General features: G+C 47.6%; 2 protein-coding genes across 2 annotated transcripts in view; both read right to left on the reverse strand.

Annotated features, from left to right (window-relative positions):
- Nucleotides 1-3140: 3140 nt before the first annotated feature.
- Nucleotides 3141-7868, reverse strand: LOC144602620 (E3 ubiquitin-protein ligase TRIM39-like). The gene is made up of 2 exons (XM_078415750.1): nucleotides 7841-7868; nucleotides 3141-3643 (listed from the first exon to the last, which is right to left on the reverse strand). The coding sequence occupies exons 1-2, from the start codon at nucleotides 7866-7868 to the stop codon at nucleotides 3141-3143; spliced, it is 531 nt and encodes a 176-aa protein (XP_078271876.1).
- Nucleotides 7869-9179: 1311 nt separating this feature from the next.
- LOC144602621 (E3 ubiquitin-protein ligase TRIM21-like) overlaps nucleotides 9180-19576 on the reverse strand; it is a 48724-nt gene continuing 38327 nt past the window's right edge. The window contains exons 8-11 of the mRNA XM_078415752.1: nucleotides 16998-17093; nucleotides 12275-12291; nucleotides 12064-12182; nucleotides 9180-9949 (exon numbers count right to left, since the gene is read on the reverse strand). Of these exons, the coding sequence (XP_078271878.1) occupies nucleotides 9417-9949; nucleotides 12064-12182; nucleotides 12275-12291; nucleotides 16998-17093 (765 nt within the window). The 3' untranslated portion in view covers nucleotides 9180-9416. The remainder of the gene's footprint in view (nucleotides 9950-12063; nucleotides 12183-12274; nucleotides 12292-16997; nucleotides 17094-19576) is intronic.

Raw genomic sequence — 19576 nt, forward strand, 5'->3', positions numbered from 1 at the left:
GTGCATCAGTCACTGAAAAGAAGCATGCAGGTACAGCAGGCAGTGAAGAAAGCCATTGGAATGTTGGCCTTCGTAACAAGAGGAGTTGAGTATAGGAGCAAAGAGGTCCTTCTACAGTTGTACCGGGCCCTGGTGAGACCGCACCTGGAGTAGTGTGTGCAGTTTTGGTCTCCAAATTTGAGGAAGGATATTCTTGTTATTGAGGGCGTGCAGCGTAGGTTCACTAGGTTAATTCCCGGAATGGCGGGACTGTCGTATATTGAAAGGCTGAAGCAATTAGGCTTGTATACACTGGAATTTAGAAGGATGAGGGGGGATCATATTGAAACATATAAGATAATTAGGGGATTGGACACATTAGAGGCAGGAAACATGTTCCCAATGTTGGGGGAGTCCAGAACAAGGGGCCACAGTTTAAGAATAAGGGGTAGGCCATTTAGAACGGAGATGAGGAAGAACTTTTTCAGTCAGAGAGTGGTGAAGGTGTGGAATTCTCTGCCTCAGAAGGCAGTGGAGGCCAGTTCGTTGGATGCTTTCAAGAGAGAGCTGGATAGAGCTCTTAAGGATAGCGGAGTGAGGGGGTATGGGGAGAAGGCAGGAACGAGGTACTGATTGAGAGTGATCAGCAATGATCGCATTGAATGGCGGTGCTGGCTCGAAGGGCTCAATGGCCTACTCTTGCACCTATTGTCTATTGTCTATTGTCTAAGGGAGGGACAGAGGAATTATCTAAAGTTGGAGAAGTCAATGTTCATACCGCTGGGGTGCAAGCTGCCCAAGCGAAATATAAGGTGCTGTTCCTCCAATTTCCGGTGGGCCTCACTATGGCACTGGAAGAGGCCCATGACAGAAAGGTCAGACTGGGAGTGGGAGGGGGAGTTGAAGTGCTCAGCCACCGGGAGATCAGGTTGGTTAAGGCGGACTGAGCGAAGGTGTTCAGATAATAATCTGTCTTCCTATTCCTACCACCAAAGTGGATAACCTCACACTTATCCATATTAAACTGCAAGGGTTCATTGTGAAGTTGTCCGAGCAAACCTCCAACTAATCTCAAAGGAGGGAGGGGCCGATAGTTCTTGAAAGTGAATATACCAGAGATATGGACCTGGGACAGTGTAAAGCAGAACATAGGCGGCAAGGCCAAAATGGTGCCATACGTGGATGGGAAACGATGGTGTAATATAAATTTAGAGCGACTGTTAAATGGTAACGTGCGAACATCGGTGAAATGTGGCATTCCACACTCTCTCGGTGTAATCTACACGTGTAGGAAGGAACTGCAGATACTGGTTTAAACCGAAGATAGACACTAAAAGCTGGAGTAACTCAACGGGTCTGACAGCACCTCTGGAGAAAAGGAATGGGCGACGTTTCGGGTCGAGACCCTTCTTCAGAGTGAGCGTTAGGGGAAAGAGAAACGATAGATATAGACGAGGATGCAGAGAGATGTAGAACACATGAATGAAAAATATGCAAAAAAAAGTTAGGGTGTTAACGGAAACAGGCCATTGTTAGCTGGGTATTTATTCACAAAATGCTGGAGTAACTCAGCAGGTCAGGCAGCATCACCGGGGGTGACTGTGACATTCCCGTTGTCTGCCCTTTAGTTTCCCATCGCATGCGGGCACTATTGTGGTACAGCTAAAATGACCTGCTGTCGCACAGATACAACTGGTGCTCGCTGTGTGGAGTTTGGACGTTCTCGCTCTAACCTCGCGGACCTCTCCTCGATACTCCTGTTTAGCCGCACTAAAAAATAGAGTTGCTTCTGTTCTTTGGTAACGATTGAAGGGATTTAGCGGAACACGGGGCGAGCTAAATTGGGATTAGTTTAAACGGGTGTTTGAGAGCTTGACGAGAAGCCGCACAGATTCACAGAATTACACAACGTGCTGGAGTAACTCGGCGGGTCAGGCACCATCTCTGGAAAACGTATCGGTGATGTTTCGGGCTGGGACCCCTCTTCGGCCTGGAGATGGACCCGCACCCGAAACGTCATCTACCCATGTTTTATCCCAAGAAGGATCCCGTCCCGAAACCTCGCCTATCCATGTTCTTCAGGGACGCTACCTGGCCGCCGAGTTACTTCAGCATGTTGCGGTTCCTTGTTTCTACTTCATGAAGTTAAACTCCGAGAACTCTCCGAATCCCACGGACAATGAACGTTTCCATGCGTTCTCGAGGAACAGCACTTCGTCTCATGAGTATAGGAGCAAAGAGGTCCTTCTGCGGTTGTACAGGCACTAGTGCGACCGCACCTGGAGTACTGTGTGCAGTTTTGGTCTCCAAATTTGTGGAAGGTTAATCTTGTTTTTGAGGGCGTGCAGCGTAGGTTTACTAGGTTAATTCCCGGAATGGCGGGACTGTCATATGTCGAAAGACTGGAGCGACTGGGACTGGACTGGCACAGCCCCAGATTTAAAGGATGTTCCTTTAGGCAACTGAGGAGGTATATCTTGAGTCAGAGGGTGGTGAGCCTGTGGATTTCTTTTCCACAGAGTGCTGTGGAGGCCAAATAAATGGATATTTTTAAGGCAGAGATGGACAGATTCTTAATTCGTACGGGTGTCAAGGGTAACGGGGAGAAGGCAGGAGAATGGGGTTAGGAGGGGGAGATAGATCAGCCATGATTGAATGGCGGAGTAGACTTGAAGGGCCGAATGGCTTAATCCTGCTCCTCTCGCCTATGATTCTCTCCACTTCTAATACGTTCAACTGCAATGTCAAATTTGTTCAATGTCCAACTTTTCCGTGACCCGGTGAAGATTTTCGACCATTTGTGATCCTGATGAGTTCGGGATGCTATGGGTCAAGTATGAGCGGGGAGGCCGAGTGTATCAATCCTTAGATTTTTATAAACGTTCAGTTGACGGGATCCGATACCACGTTTAAAAAAGAGGCGGATCAACACTTCTAAACGTAGTTGCTGTTTATTTCTCTCTTCCCACATTTACATTCCCCCTGGTTTTATTTCCGCGCTCAATCGGGTTTTACGACACGGAATTAGGGGATTAAATGGGAGCCGTTCAGCGCCGACCTGTTGTCCACCGGGTTTCTGCCCCACAGCCCCTAAGCCCCGCTCCTGCCGCCGGTCCCGTGACCCGACCCTTTCACACACCCGGAGCGGAACCGGAGCAGATTCAAAGCCACTGGGTTTCTTGCCAAGGCCCAAAGAAAGGATAAAGTTTCTCCGTGAATTTATTCTCAGTGAAGGAGTCGAGATGCGACTTGGTGTCCTCGTCGTAAAAGGAAACTGTCCCGGACTCGTAACTCAGATAAACCCCCACCCTCCCGGGGATGGGACGGGCGGGGAGACGGGATGGAGGGGAGGTGACTGCATTAAGCTCATTACCATCCCGCTCGATGCTCCAGACTCCAGTCTCCGGGGTCAATTCGACCTGTCTCTTCCTCTCCACGGACTCTGTGGCAACTCCCAGACTCCAGTACGCACTCCCCGCCACCTCCACCTCCCAGTAATGTCTCCCCGATGTGAATCCCTTCGATCCCAGCGCACACAGAATGTTTGTGAACCTCTTCCGGGATTTCGGGAGACTCCTCCGGGACTCGGTCTGTCCCACCCTCTTCCGATCCTCAGACACCTCGAGAAGATGATGCGCTGTTTCCACATCCGGGGTGACGGAGACTGGGGGGAGAAGCAGAGAATCAGAGAGCCCCCGGGGGGGGGTCGGGGGGAGACTCGGGCAGCGCGGCCCCGGGACCGGGGGAGAGGCCGCTCGGCCTCGGGCACAGGCGGGCGGACAACTGAAAGTTTCCCGTGGGGGATTTTCCACAATTGCGCGAGATGGAAAAGAGAAATGCATTTCCGCTACTTATCTTCCGGGAAGTGGAAGTGAAATGATTTGGTTGTCGCGGACAGGGAGAGCGAAATGGGAGACGAGGATGGCGAAGTTGCGGCTGGGTACGTGTGTGCGTCAGACTGAGTTAATGTAATGGCCGTATTAAATATCAGTGGGTGCATGTATCCTGCGTTGGTGAGTGTGTTCATGGATGGTTGTGTAAGTCATGGTGTGTCCCCACATATAAGGTGTGTGTTGGTGAGAGTGTGTGCTGTATGCCTGTGGACTAGTCGAATGAATAAATTCACTGGTCGACACAAACTGCTGGAGTAACTCAGCGGGCCAGGCAGCATCTCTGGAGAGAAGGAATGGGTGACGTTTCGAGTCGAGACCCTTCTTCAGACTGATGACAGGGGAGTGGGTGGGACAGAGATGGAATGTAGTCGGAGACAGAAAGACTGGTGGGAGAACTGGGGAGGAGGAGGGGATAGGGCTATTTGATGTTAGAGAAGTCAATGTTCATACCGTTGTGGTGTAAACTACCCACGCGAAATATGAGGTGCTGTTCCTCCAATTTGGTGTTCCTTCACTCTGACAATGGAGGAGGCCCAGGACAGAAAGGACAGATTGGGAATGGGAGGGGGAGTTGTAGTGCTGAGCCACCGGGAGAGGGGTGGCAGTGTGAACTGTGAGGAAGATGCTATGAGGTTGCAGGGTGACGTGGACAGGTTGTGTGAGTGGGCGGATGCATGGCAGATGCAGTTTAATGTGGATAAGAGTGAGGTTATCCACTTTGGTGGTAGGAATAGAAAGGCAGAGTATTATCTGAATGGTGTCAACTTAGAAACAGGGGACGTACAACGAGACCTGGGTGTCCTCGTGCATCAGTCACTGAAAGGAAGCATGCAGGTACAGCAGGCAGTGAAGAAAGCCAATGGAATGTTGGCCTTCATCACAAGAGGAGTTGAGTAGAGGAGCAAAGAGGCCCTTCTGCAGTTTTACAGGGCCCTAGTGAGACCGCACCTGGAGTACTGTGTGCAGTTTTGGTCTCCAAATTTGAGGGTGGATATTTTTGCTATTGAGGGCATGCAGACTGGAGCGACTCAGATTGTATACACTGGGATTTAGAAGGATGAGAGGAGATCTTATCGAAACATAAGATTATTAAGGGGTTGGAAACGTTAGAGGCAGGAAACATGTTCCCAATATCATATCATATCATATCATATATATACAGCCGGAAACAGGCCTTTTCGGCCCTCCAAGTCCGTGCCGCCCGGTGATCCCCGCACATTAACACTATCCTACACCCACTAGGGACAATTTTTACATTTACCCAGTCAATTAACCTACATACCTGTACGTCTTTGGAGTGTGGGAGGAAACCGAAGATCTCGGAAAAAACCCACACAGGTCACGGGGAGAACGTACAAACTCCTTACAGTGCAGCACCCGTAGTCAGGATCGAACCTGAGTCTCCGGCACTGTATTCGCTGTAAAGCAGCAACTCTACCGCTACGAATGTTGGGGGAGTCCAGAACAAGTTGCCACAGTTTAGGAATAAGGTGTAGGCCATCTAGAACTGAGATGACGAGAAACCTTTTCAGTCAGAGAGTTGTGAATTTGTGGAATTCTCTGCCTCAGAAGGCAGTGGAGGCCAATTCTCTGAATGCATTCAAGAGAAAGCTAGATAGAGCTCTTAAGGATAGCGGAGTCAGGGGGTATGGGGAGAAGGCAGGAACGGGGTACTGATTGAGAATGATCAGCCATGATAACATTGAATGGCGATGCTGGCCCGAAGGGCCGAATGGCCTCCTCCTGCACCTATTGTCTATTGTCTATTGAGATCAGGGAGGTTAATACGCACTGAGCGAAGGTGTTCAGCGAAATGATCGCTGAGCCTGCGCTTGGTCTCGCCGATGTAAGGAAGTTGACACCTGGAACAGCAGATGCAGTAGATGAGGTTGGAGGAGGTGCAAGTGAACATCTGCCTCACCAGGAAAGACTGTTTGGGTCCTTGGATGAAGTTGAGGGGGGAGGTAAAGGGACAGGTGTTGCATCTCCAGTACCTGGGGAGAGGGTGGTTTGGGTAGGAAGGGACGAGTTGACCAGGGAGTTTCGGAGGGAATGGTCTCTGCAGAAAGGGGTGGAGATGGGAAGAAGTGGCCAGTAGTGGGATCCCGTTGGAGGTGGTGAAAATGTTGGAGAATTACAGTATATGCTGAAGTAAATTCACTGCATCTAAAGAGTATGTATTCTTTGTTACAAAGGGATCATAGATTGTAGAGGTTGTACCCACGAACTGCCATTTTGTCTCGCGAACGTGTTTATGGGGATCTTTTCTAGGCCGATGAGAATGTGTGAGTTTCTCATAGCTCAGGTCATGGGCCCAGATCTGTCAAATGCGTCAATGTGCAGTTTGAATGAAACTGCGAAGTCCACAAGTCCAACGTGAGTCAACCTAAATCCGCAGTCACTGACATGTTAGACAGGGTTAGTGGCGCAGATCTCCATCTCAGAAGGACCACCATATACCTTGATGTCTATCCTGGACATCACCCTGATACCTACTTTTAAGATGTCCGGGATGATCGGATACTGTAATTTTAGATTAGTGATGAATTTGACCAAGAGGGAACGGAGAAAGTATCTTTACTTGTGGAGACACCAAATGACAAAGAAAAAATGAATATAAATATATATATATTTAAAACAATATGGTCTTCAACATATTCCTTAAGGAATTCAGCAATGAGAAAGTGGAACCTTCCACCACAGATGTGGTTGAAGCAGAGTGTATGTGTTTTGGGGGTGGGAGGGCTGTTGGAGAAACACGTGTAGTCTATCGAGTTCAGGACATTGTTGGTCAGTGCGGTGAATGCATTGGAAGGGGGTTTATCTGGTGCCGCAGAATTGACAGGAGAAGATGGACTGAATGGTCTGTCTGTGACGTAGAATTGGATGTACTACGATTGGCCAGGCCGACCCTGCAACGCTGCCAAGACAATGAGCCTTCATGGTCAGGTCAGGAACCCTGCACTGACAACAACAATGTCGATGTCGACGTGGAGAGCGGACAACAGTGTGAGCGGCAAAGGCAGCTCACGGAATTGGGAGAGGTCTCAAGTGAGTCATTGCTCCACCAGGAAGGGCCATTTGTTTCTTGGCGGATGGTAAGAAGAAGATAAACACAGAAGTAAGTACATCATGGTTTATTATAAGTTTATTTACAGAGTAATATATCAACATATCTGTTGGCCTGCTGCAAGTATTACATTTATTTCGTCTCCAGACACATGACAATAAAACTCTTGAAACTTCGCGACAATGAAGAAATAATTGCTGGATTAATCAGTTTGGACAGTTACCGGGGCGTGGCGGGGTGAGGGATGGGTTGAGGGTTGAGGGGGGTGAGGGGGAGCGGCAGGGGTCTTAGGTAGAGAGATCGAGCAGATTTGGATGCCGGGTGACTTCACCGACCCGAGAGCAGCGCCGGTGACAAGAACGCAATCTAGGAGGACGAGGAAAAGGCGGAGAACAAGGAGGCGGACAAGCTGAAGAAGGGTCCCAATCTGAAACCTCGTCTGTCCAGTTCCCTCCACAGACGCTGTCCGACTCACTGAGTTACTCCACTCTTTGTCTTTTGTTGAAGATTCCAGCATCTGCAGTCTCTTGTGACTGCATAGACACCAGCTCCGATTTGCTCTTTAACTTGGGATAATAAATGCTTTTAATATTAGCGTTATCCTTTCAGATCGAAAGCCGCGCTGAACTACTGCCCTATCTCATTGGTGACGCTCGGACGATCCTTGATCGGACTTGATCCAGTCTGAAGAAGGGTCTCGACCCGAAACGTCACCCATTCCTTCTCTCCCGAGATGCTGCCTGACCCGCTGAGTTACTCCAGCATTTTGTGTCTACTTTCGATTTAAACCAGCATCTGCAGTTTTTATTTCCTACACTTGATCGGACTTTGCTGGCTTTAACTTGGGCTAAACGTTATTCCCTTATCATGTCCATCTGCAACTGAACCAGCCTCTCACCAACTGGAAAGCGGCCCTGAACGACCATTTGCCTCTTTGGAGACCCTCGGACTATCTTTAATCGGACTTTACTGGACTTTATCTTGCACTAAACGTTATTCCCATTATCGTTTACGTGTGCACTGTGAACGGCTCGATTGTAATCATGTGCAGTCTTTACCTAAGAACACTGAAGAAGTCTGGTCTACCCCAACAGCTGCTGACGACATTCTACTGCTGCACCATAGAGAGCATCCTAACACATGGCATCCCGATGTGACAATAGACAATAGACAATAGGTGCAGGAGTAGGCCATTCAGCCCTTCGAGCCAGCACCGCCATTCAATGCGATCATGGCTGATCACTCTCAATCAGTACCCCGTTCCTGCCTTCTCCCCATACCCTCTCACTCCGTGGTACCTCAGCTGCACGGAGGCAGAAAGGAAAGCTCTTCAGCGGGTAGTCCATAGAGCTCAGAGGACCATCGGAACACAGCTACCAGCCTTGGAGGGCATCTACAACACACGATGCCTCAGAAAAGCCACCAGCATCCACAAAGACTACTCACACCCCTGCAACAGTCTGTTCGAACTTCTACCATCGGGCAGACGATACAAGGCCTTCTACGCCCGCACCTCCAGACTCAGGAACAGCTTCATCCCCAGGGCCATAGCTGCTATCAACCGGTCCTGCTGAGCCGGATGGTCACATCGCACAGTGATCCGGCACAGATCTACTTGCACTTTATTCTGTCTTAAAACTGTTACAATTTGTCTCGTTGGGTTGTTGTTGTTTAAATTAATTAAATTATTGCATCAAATGGGAGGCGCATTCCCAATCTCGTTGTACCCCTGTACAATGACAATAAAGATATATTATATTGTATTGTATCGTTGACTAGACAGCACGCAACGAAAACGTATCACTGTACCTCGATTCACGCAATAATAAACTTAACTAAATTGAAACGACACTGAACAGAATATTGACATTAATAACACCAGCTATTGTTTTTAAGGAAATAAATTGAACTCATGAGCTAAATTACCCGTCGGGCACATCTGTAGGACCTGCATTTATTGCACATCCCACATGCCCTCTCAACGGTTCCCTCGGCCATTTCCAAGGACATTTCAGGATCAAACATATTAAACGAGATGCAGGACACAGTCACTGCACTGAGTAGCTCCTTCAGTGACAGACTGCCTCATGCCAAGTGCGTGAAGGAGAGATATCGGAGGTCCTTCCTTCCCGCTGCTGTGAGACTGCACAACCAGCACTGCTCCCAACAGACGAGTCAACAGTAACAGTAAAGGAATACACAGTAAACTGATGACAATTTATCCTTGTCTTTATTTTTATTTATAATGAATATCTCCTGTTATCCACTTTGCTGCAGTAACACTGTAAATTTCCACGGAGTGGGACAATTAAATGAAATTATTATTATTATTATTATTATTATTATCATCACAGGCTGCAGTCTAGGAGTTTTATGGTCATCGATTCCCGGAATAGACTTGTTTAACATCTAAAACAACCGAGGTGATTTAACTATATTCCAGGTGCTGGTGAAGGATTGATAGAATTTGTTAATTACTGACACGGAGCGGAACCGGAGCAGATTCTCAGCCAGTGGTTTTCATCCCAGATCGCAAAGAAAGGATAAAGTTTATCCGTGAATTTATTCCCGGTGAAGGTGTGGAGATGGGACTTGGTGTCCGCATCGTAAAATGAAACTGTCCCGGACTCGTAACTGAGATAAACTCCCACCCTCCCGGGGATGGGACGGACGGGGAGAGGGAATAGAGGGGAGGTGACTGCTTCAAACTCGTCACTTCGCCGCCAGATGCTCCAGACTCCAGTCTCCGGGGTCGGTGTGTCCTCTCCCTGCCTCTCCACAGACTCTGCGGCGACTCCCAGACTCCAGCGCCGACTCCACGCCACCACCACCTCCCAGTAATGTCTCCCCGATGTGAATCCCTCCGATCCCAGCACACACGCACTGCCTGTAAACCTATTCCCGGTGTCAGGGAGACTCCTCCGGGCCCCGGTAAATCTCACCCTCTTCCGATCCTCAGACACCTCGAGCCACGGACTCGCTGTTTCCACATCCAGGGTGACGGAGACTGGGGGGAGAAGCAGAGAATCAGAGAGTCCCCGGGGGTCGGGTGGAGACTCGGGCAGCGCGGCCCCGGGACCAGGGGAGAGGCCGCTCGGCCTCGGGCACAGGCGGGCGGACAACTGAAACCCTGCCCGGGGTTTTCTTTCCCCTCCCCCTACCACGTAAGATGGACAACAGAAATCCATCCCGGATATTTTTTCCCGAGGTAGAGGCGAGAGTTGTGGTATGTCGTGGGCAAGCAGATGCAATTGGGAGAGAGGAGGTAGGAGAAATGGTGGGCGGATGGGTGTGCGGACGTGATATTGAGTGCTTTTACTTATGGTGGTGAAAATGGGGGCTAGATTGGTGGGGCGGTTAAGGAGTTAAATGTTTACTAGGTAATTAAAAATGAGGAAAGACGTGACTGTGCTGGAGAGTGCAAAGGTGATTCACCGGGATGTTGCCTCCATTAGAGGAATTGAATAATGCTGATTTGGAGACCTGGGAGAACTTTACAAGTTTAGGTATTTATTCACAAAATGCTGGAGTAACTCAGCAGGTCAGGCAGCATCTCAGGAGAGAAGTAATGGGTGAAGTTTCTTCAGGACTCATTCTTCAGGAAACGGGGCTTCCCCTCTTCCATTATAGATGAGGCTCTCACTAGGGTCTCTTCTACATCCCGCAGCTCAGCTCTTGCTCCCCCTCCCCCCATTCGTAACAAGGACAGAATCCCCCTCGTTCTCACCTTCCACCCCACCAGCCAGCGGATCCAACAAATCATCCGCCAACATTTCCGTCACCTACAACGGGACCCCACCACTGGCCATATCTTCCTATCCCCTCCCCTTTCTGCGTTCTGCAGAGACCGTTCCCTCCGCAACTCCCTGGTCCACTCGTCCCTTCCTACCCAAACCACCCCATCCCCGGGCACTTTCCCCTGCAACCGCATGAGATGCAACCTTTACCTCACCCCTCAACTCCATCCAAGGACCCAAACAGTCTTTCCAGGTGAGACAGAGGTTCACCTGCACCTCCTGCAACCTCATCTATTACAACCGCTGCTCCAGATGTCAACTTATTTATATAGGCGAAACCAAACGCAGGCTCGGCGATCGCTTCGTTCAACATCTGCGCTCGGTCCGTGTTGGCCAAACTGATCTCCCGGTGGCCGAGCACTTCAACTCCCCCTCCCATTCCCAGTCTGACCTTTCTGTCATGAGCCTCCTCCAGTGCCATAGTGAGGCCCACCGGAAATTGGAGGAACAGCACCTCATATTTTGCCTGAACAGCCTGCAGCCCAGTGGTATGAACATTGACTTCTCCAACTTTAGATAGTCCCTCTGGCCCTCTCTTCCCCTCCCCTTTCCCAGATCGCCCTCTATCTTCCTGTCTCCACCTATATCCTTCCTTTGTCCCGCCCCCCTGAGATCAGTCTGAAGAAGGGTCTCGACCCGAAAGGCCACCCATTCCTTCTCTCCTGAGATGCTGCCTGACCTGCTGAGTTACTCCAGCATTTTGTGTATAAATACCTTCGATTTGTACCAGCATCTGCAGTTATTTTCTTATATTACAAGTTTACGAGAGACAGAGAGGGGGTAGTTAGTCAGATTCAGTTCCCCATCTTAATGGTATCAAAAACAAGGTTATTGGTTTAAAGTGAGAGGAAGGAGTTTTAAAGAAGAATAGACTAAGTGGACCCGTTGGGCCCAAATCTCTACTGCATTGGTGCAGTACCCTCTCCTCCCCCCTCTCCCTCTCCCAACCCTCCATCCCCGTCCCCAGTCCCTCCACCCACCCTCCCCTCCCCCCTTCCCCCCCCTACTCCATCCCCCCAAATTTCCTGACTACCGTGGTAGAATTCAAACTCATAGATCAGCGTGTTTTTGTGGTGTGGGTGGGTCAGGATGCATTGCTTCATCCAACAGCCTGGGTATTTGTTGTATCGTGCTCCTGTGTTACCTGTGTTCCAGGATCTAACATCTCCAGCTGACCATGTGAGCGTGAGGCTTCTCAGTCAGTGGGTTGGTGCAGGAATGAAACTCCAATTACCATTCAGTGCTTTATCCTGACCAATCTTTGCATCACATAAAAACATCAAAGTGTCCCACAAACCAAGTGAAATAAGTCCATATGTTTTACCTTGTTTAAAGGAGTCAAACGCTTCTGTCAACACTGTCTTCAACAAAAAGAGGTGGTTCAATTTTACAGCCGTTATGGCACCATCTGTCACTGACAATGAATTCACCTCATCAGTAATCCTGCAAATATTAAATAGCTGATTACAAATTGTGCATTGATGTTTATGAGGAAATATGTTACATGCAGAGTTTCAGTGAAGAACATGCCCCACCTTCGCTTGCGAACAGCTTCCTCCTGAAATAAATAAAACACAAGACTGAATTGACCAAGACGGAACTACTGAGAGCACGAATTTCACCCAGATCATTATGTGTTAAAAATTCCCATTTGTCCAATCTCACCCCCACTGACACACAGAGAAGAATAATGATATTGAAGACATAGAACCGATGTAGGAAGTATAAAAATTATTCTGAAAATTACACGATGCTGACAGGATAGTCTGGACAGGTTGTGCGTTTCGGCCAAATAAGGGGTAGGCCATTTAGAGCGGAGATGAGGAAAAACGTTTTCAGTCAGAGAGTTGTGAATCTGTGGAATTCTCTGCCTCAGAAGGCAGTGCAGGCCAATTCTCTGGATGCTTTCAAGAGAGAGTTAGATAGAGCTCTTAATGAAAGTGGAGTCATGGGGGATGGGGAGAAGGAAGGAACGGGGTACTGATTGTGAATGATCAGCCATGATCACATTGAATGGAGTTGCTGGCTCGAAGGGCTGCATGGTCTACTTCTGCACTTGTTGTCTCTTGTCTATTGAATATGATGTCAGTGATGTGTAGGAAGGAACTGCAGATGCATAGACAATAGACAACATAGTTGAATTTGTTTCAAATATATCAGACGCCATTTTGTGACAGTGCACATTTATAGAAGCAAATTTAAATAGACTTCCTTACCTCTAGAAATTTCACGCTGTCTTTTTGTTCCATCCGTTCCTGTAAGCACAGGAGTTCCTCCTGAATAGAATTTAAATTCTTTTGAATCTCCCGAAGATTTTTCTCCATTGGATTTAGAATCCGCTCCTCATCTTCTTGGATATCTTTGAGGAAGTACTTTTCTTTCTCAGTGATAATCTGGTGCAGTTCAGCAAACTGGGATGTGACATAGGACTGAAGGCTGTGTGACTCTTCCTGTCAAATGAATGTTGAAGATTAACATAATATATTTCTGTATTGTGTTTGCTAACAGAATAAGTGGACATATAGCCCATCAGCGTCCGGTTCTCAGAATTATCTAATCAATCAAATTCTCTCACATTTTCCTGAAACAAAGAATTGTAATTCTCCTTCCCATTCCCACACTGACCTTTCTGTCCTAGGTCTCCTCCATTGTCAGAGGGAGGCTAAATGCAAAATTGGAGGAACAGCATCTCATATTTCGCTTGGGCAGCTTTCAGCCCAGTAATATTGACTTCTCTCACTTCCGGTAGCCCCGGCATTCCCTCTCTCTCTCTCCCTCCCCCACCCAAGTCGCACTAACTTCTCCCTTTCACCACAGAAACAGCTAACAATGGCCTGTTTCCTTTATCGTCGTTACTTGTTTGCATATCTTTTATTCATTGTTTTTTATTTCTCTGCATCATCGTCTACTGACACATTAAACTAATGTGGCAGGGGGATGGGAGCTGGAGCAGAGAGACAGAGGGGTGTAAAATGAGGGTAGAAGCAACAGGTAGCAAGGTGAAAAATAAAAGTGGCAGGCAGACAAATCCAGGGCAAAAATCAAAAAGGGCCACTTTTCAACATAATCGTATAAGGGGTAAGAGAGTTGTAAAAACAAGCCTGAAGGCTTTGTGTCTCAATGCAAGGAGTATACGTAATAAGGTGGATGAATTAAATGTGGAGATAGTTATTAATGATTATAATATAGTTGGGATTACGGACACATGGCTCCAGGGTGATCAAGGCTGGGAGCTCAACATCCAGGGATATTCTATATTCAGGCGGGATAGACAGAAAGGAAAAGGAGGTGGGGTAGCATTACTGGTTAGAGAGGAAATTAAAGCAGTGGAAAGGAAGAAGATTAGCTTGGAGGAAGTGGAATCGATATGGGTAGAGCTACGAAACACTAAGGGGCAGAAAACGCTAGTGGGAGTTGTGTACAGGCCACCTAACAGCAGTAGGGAGGTTGGGGATGGCATCAAGCAGGAAATTAGAAATGCATCCACTAAAGGTGCAGCAGTTATAATGGGTGACTTCAATCTACATATAGATTGGGTGAAGCAAACTGGCAGGGGTGCTGAGGAAGAGGATTTCTTGGAATGTTTGAGAGATGGTTTTCTAAACCAACATGTCGAGGAACCAACGAGAGAACAGGCCATTCTAGACTGGGTATTGAGTAATGAGGAAGGGTTAGTTAGCAGTCTTGTTGTGCGAGGCCCCTTGGGGAAGAGTGATCATAATATGGTAGAGTTCTTCATTAGGATGGAGAATGACAAAGTCGATACAGAAACAAGTGTTCTGAACTTAAAGAAAGGTAACTTTGAGGGTATGAGGCATGAATTGCCCAAGATAGACTGGCGATTGATGCTGAAAGGGTTGACGGTGGACATGCAATGGAAGGCATTTAAAGGTCGCATGGATGAACTACAACAAGTGTTCATCCCACTTTGGCAAAAGAACAAACCAGGAAAGGTAGTGCATCCGTGGCTAACAAGGGAAATCAGGGATAGTATTAAAACAATATATGAAGCATACAGATTAGCCAGGAAAAGTAGCATACCAGAGGACTGGGAGAAATTCAGAGTCCAGCAGAGGAGGACAAAGGGCTTAATTAGGATAGAGAAAATAGATTATGAGGGAAAACTGGCAAGGAACATAAAAACAGACTGCAAAAGCTTTTATAGATAGGTCAAGAGAAAAAGATTAGTTAAGGCAAATGTAGGTCCCTTGCAGTCGGAAACAGGTGAATTGATCATAGGGAACAAGGAGATGGCAGACCAATTGAACAAATACTTTGGTTCTGTCTTCACTAAGGAAGACATAAACCGTCTGCCGGAAATAGCGGGGGACCGGGGGTCTAATGAGATGGAGGAACTGATGGAAATCCAGGTTAGTCGGGAAGTGGTGTTAGGTAAATTAAATGGATTAAAGGCAGATAAATCCCCAGGGCCAGATAGGCTGCATCCCAGAGTGCTTAAGGAAGTAGCCTCAGAAATAGTGGATGCATTAGTGATAATTTTTCAAAACTCTTTAGATTCTGGAGTAGTTCCTGAGGACTGGAGGGTAGCTAATGTAACCCCACTTTTTAAAAAGGGAGGGAGAGAGAAAACGGGGAATTATAGACCAGTTCGCCTAACATCGGTAGTGGGGAAAATGCTAGAGTCAGTTATTAAAGATGTGATAGCATCACATTTGGAAAGTGGTGAAATCATCGGACAAAGTCAGCATGGATTTACCAAAGGCAAATCATGTCTGACGAATCTTATAGAATTTTTCGAGGATGTAACTAGTAGAGTGGATAAGGGAGAACCAGTCGATGTGTTATATCTGGACTTTCAGAAGGCCTTCGACAAGGTCCCACATAGGAGATTGGTGTACAAACTTAAAGCACACGGTATTGAGGGTTCAGTGTTGAGGTGGATAGAAAATTGGTTGGCGGACAGGAAGCAAAGAGTAGGAATAAACGGGTCCTTTTCGGAATGGCAGGCAGTGACTAGTGGGGTACCGCAAGGCTCAGTGCTGGGACCCCAGTTATTTACAGTGTATATTAATGATTTGGACGAGGGAATTGAATGCAACATCTCTAAGTTTGCGGATGACAATAAGCTGGGTGGCAGTGTTAGCTGCGAGGAGGAAGCTAGGAGGCTGCAGAGTGACTTGGATAGATTAGGCGAGTGGGCAAATGCATGGCAGATGCAATATAATGTGGATAAATGTGAGGTTATCCACTTTGGCGGCAAGAACAGGAAAACAGAGTATTACCTGAATGGTGACCGATTGGGAGAAGGGGAGATGCAACGTGACCTGGGTGTCATGGTGCACCAGTCATTGAAAGCAAGCATGCAGGTGCAGCAGGCAGTGAAGAAAGCGAATGGTATGTTTGCATTCATAGCAAGAGGATTTGAGTTTAGGAGCAGGGAGGTTCTGCTGCAGTTGTACAGGGCCTTGGTGAGACTGCACCTGGAGTATTGTGTGCAGTTTTGGTCTCCTAACCTGAGGAAAGACGTTCTTGCCTTAGAGGGAGTACAGAGAAGGTTCACCAGATTGATCCCTGGGATGGCGGGACTTACATATGAGGAAAGACTGGATAGACTGGGCTTGTACTCGCTGGAATTTAGAAGACTGAGGGGGGATCTTATAGAAACATATAAAATTCTTAAGGGGTTGGAGAGGCTAGATGCAGGAAGATTGTTCCCGATGTTGGGGGAGTCCAGAACCAGGGGTCACAGCTTAAGAATAAGGGGGAAGTCTTTTAGGACCAAGACGAGAAAACATTTCTTCACACAGAGAGTGGTGAGTCTGTGGAATTCTCTGCCACAGAAGGTAGTTGAGGCCAGTTCATTGGCTATATTTAAGAGGGAGTTAGATGTGGCCCTTTTTGCTAAAGGGATCAGGGGGTATGGAGAGAAGACAGGTACAGGCTACTGAGCTGGATGATCAGCCATGATCATATTGAATGGCGGTGCAGGCTCGAAGGGCCGAATGGCCTACTCCTGCACCTATTTTCTATGTTTCTATGTTACTCTATGCCCCACGTTTCCCTTATCCCTAACCAGTCTGAAGAAGGGTCTCGTCCCGAAACGTCACCCATTCTTTCTCTCCAGAGATGCTGCCAGTCCCGCTGAGTTACTCCAGCTTTTTGTCATGATCTTCGGTTTAAACCAACATCTGCAGTTCCTTCCTACCCACCTAATTTCAGCAGTCAATTGATCCAGCATGTCCACTACACATTAAAATGAGCAACGCTGCATAAAAATTCCAGACAGGAAGGCCTCACCCAAACTCCGGAAATCTTTCGTAGTTGTTGTTGTTTTATTTCTTCGATATCAGATTTATTTTTCGTGACAGATTCTATGGCCGATTTTACCCGAGCCTGGGATTAAAGAATAAAGGCGTTAGACAACAATGAATCAACAAGGTAAATAAAGATACAAATCTGTTTGCATTAACCTTGTAGATGTCCACAGCTTCTTTAATCGGCTGGCAGCTGTGGTTTCTGTGTTCCAACGCATCTCGACAAACCACACAGATCAGTTTCTTGTCATTTTCACAAAACAGCTTCATTTCTTCTTGATGTTCCTCGCAGAAAAGTTTACTTCCCTTCTCTGTCCGATTCAGGCTCAGTGCTCGAGCTTTCTCAGACAGTCTCGCCAAGGCCCGATTTACCCTGAGGCTGCGGTCTGCAATCTCCTCTCTACATTCCTGGCAAGAATTTCTCCCCTCCCTGCCCCAAGTCTGTGTGATACAGGAGCGGCAGAAGTTGTGCCCGCACTCCAGTATAACTGGGTCGGTGAAGAAACCCAGGCAGATGGGACAAACTGCCTCCTCGGACCAACTCTCGACCTGGTCTTTCGAAGCCATTTTAATTCCGAGCATTTCCGGGTTCGAAGTCTGTTTGCTTTTGGGAGCGGCTTAATTCTTGCAGTATCGCGTTATCCACTCCGCACCCTCCCACTTCGTATAATGAATGTTAATTGACTGCAATAGACAATAGGCAATAGACGCAGGAGGAGGCCATTCAGCCCTTCGAGCCAGCGCCACCACTCAATGTGATCATGGCTGATCATTCTTAAACCGTACCCGTTCCTGCCTTCTCCCCATACCCCATGACTCCGATACCCTAAAGAGCTCTATCCAGAGATTTGGCCTCCACTGCCTTCTGAGCCAGAGAATTCCACAGATTTACAACTCTCTGGGTGAAAAAGTTTTTCCTCATCTCCGTTCAAAATAGCCTCCCCTTTATTCTTAACTGTGGCCCCTGGTTCTGGACTCCCACTACATTGGGAACATGTTTCCTGCCTCTAACGTGACCAATCCCTTAATAATCTTATATGTTTCAATAAGATCCCCTCTCGTCCTTCTAAATTCCAGTGTATACAAGCCTAATCGCTCCAGTCTTTTACCATACGACAGTCTCGCCATTCCGGGAATTAACCTGGTGAACCTACGCTACACGCCTTCAATAGCAAGAATATATTTCCTCAAATTTGAAGAACAAAATTGCACATAGTACTCCAGGTGCGGTCTCACAAGGGCCCTGTACGACTGCAGAAAGACCTATTTGCTCCTATACTCGAATCCTCTAGTTATGAAGGCCAACATTCCATTGGCTTTCTTCACTGCCTGCTGTACCTGCATGCTTCCTTTCAGTGACTGATGCACTAGAACACACAGATCTCGTTGTACGTCCACTTTTCCAAACTTGACACCATTCAGATAATACTCTGCCTTCCTATTCTTACCACCAAAGTGGATAAGCTCACATTTACCCACATTAAACTGCAAGGGTTCATTGTGAAGTTGTCCGAGCAAACCTGCAACTAATCTCACAGGAGGGAGGGGCCGTTCGTTCTTGAAAGTGAATATACCAGAGATATGGACCTGGGACAGTGTAAAGCAGAACATAGGCGGCAAGGCCAAAATGGTGCCATACGTGGATGGGAAACGATGGTGAAATATAAATTTAGAGCGACTGTTAAATGGTAACGTGCGAACACCGGTGAAATGTGGCGTTCCACAGTCTCTCGGTGTAATCTACATGTGTAGGAAGGAACTGCAGATACTGGTTTAAACCGAAGATCGACACTAAAAGCTGGAGTAACTCAACGGGTCTGACAGCACCTCTGGAGAAAAGGAATGGGCGACGTTTCGGGACGAGACCCTTCTTCATAGTGAGCGTTAGGGGAAAGAGAAACGATAGATATAGACGAGGATGCAGAGAGATATAGAACACATGAATGAAAAATATGCAAAAAAAAGTTAGGGTGTTAACGGAAATAGGCCATTGTTAGCTGGGTATTTATTCACAAAATACTGGAGTAAGTCAGCAGGTCAGGCAGCATCACCGGGGGTGACTGTGACATTCCCGTTGACTGCCCTTTAGTTTTCCATCGCATGCGGGCACTATTGTGGTACAGCTAAAATGACCTGCTGTCGCACAGATACAACTGGTGCTCGCTGTGTGGAGTTTGCACGTTCTCGCTCTAACCTCGCGGACCTCTCCTCGATACTCCTGTTTAGCCGCACTAAAAAAATACAGTTGCTTCTGTTCTTTGGTAACGATTGAAAGGATTTAGCGGAACACGGGGCGAGCTAAACTGGGATTAGTTTAAACGGGTGTTTGAGAGCTTGACGAGAAGCCACACAGATTCACAGAATTACACAACGTGCTGGAGTAACTCGGCCGGTCAGGCACCATCTCTGGAAAACGTATCGGTGATGTTTCGGGTTGGGACCCATCTTCGGTCTGGAGATGGACCCGCACCCGAAACGTCATCTACCCATGTTTTATCCCAATAAAGATCCCGTCCGGAAACCTCGCCTATCCATGTTCTTCAGGGACGCTACCTGGCCGCT

Source organism: Rhinoraja longicauda, chromosome 19, assembly GCF_053455715.1.
Source record: "Rhinoraja longicauda isolate Sanriku21f chromosome 19, sRhiLon1.1, whole genome shotgun sequence".
Taxonomy (NCBI): domain Eukaryota; kingdom Metazoa; phylum Chordata; class Chondrichthyes; order Rajiformes; family Arhynchobatidae; genus Rhinoraja; species Rhinoraja longicauda.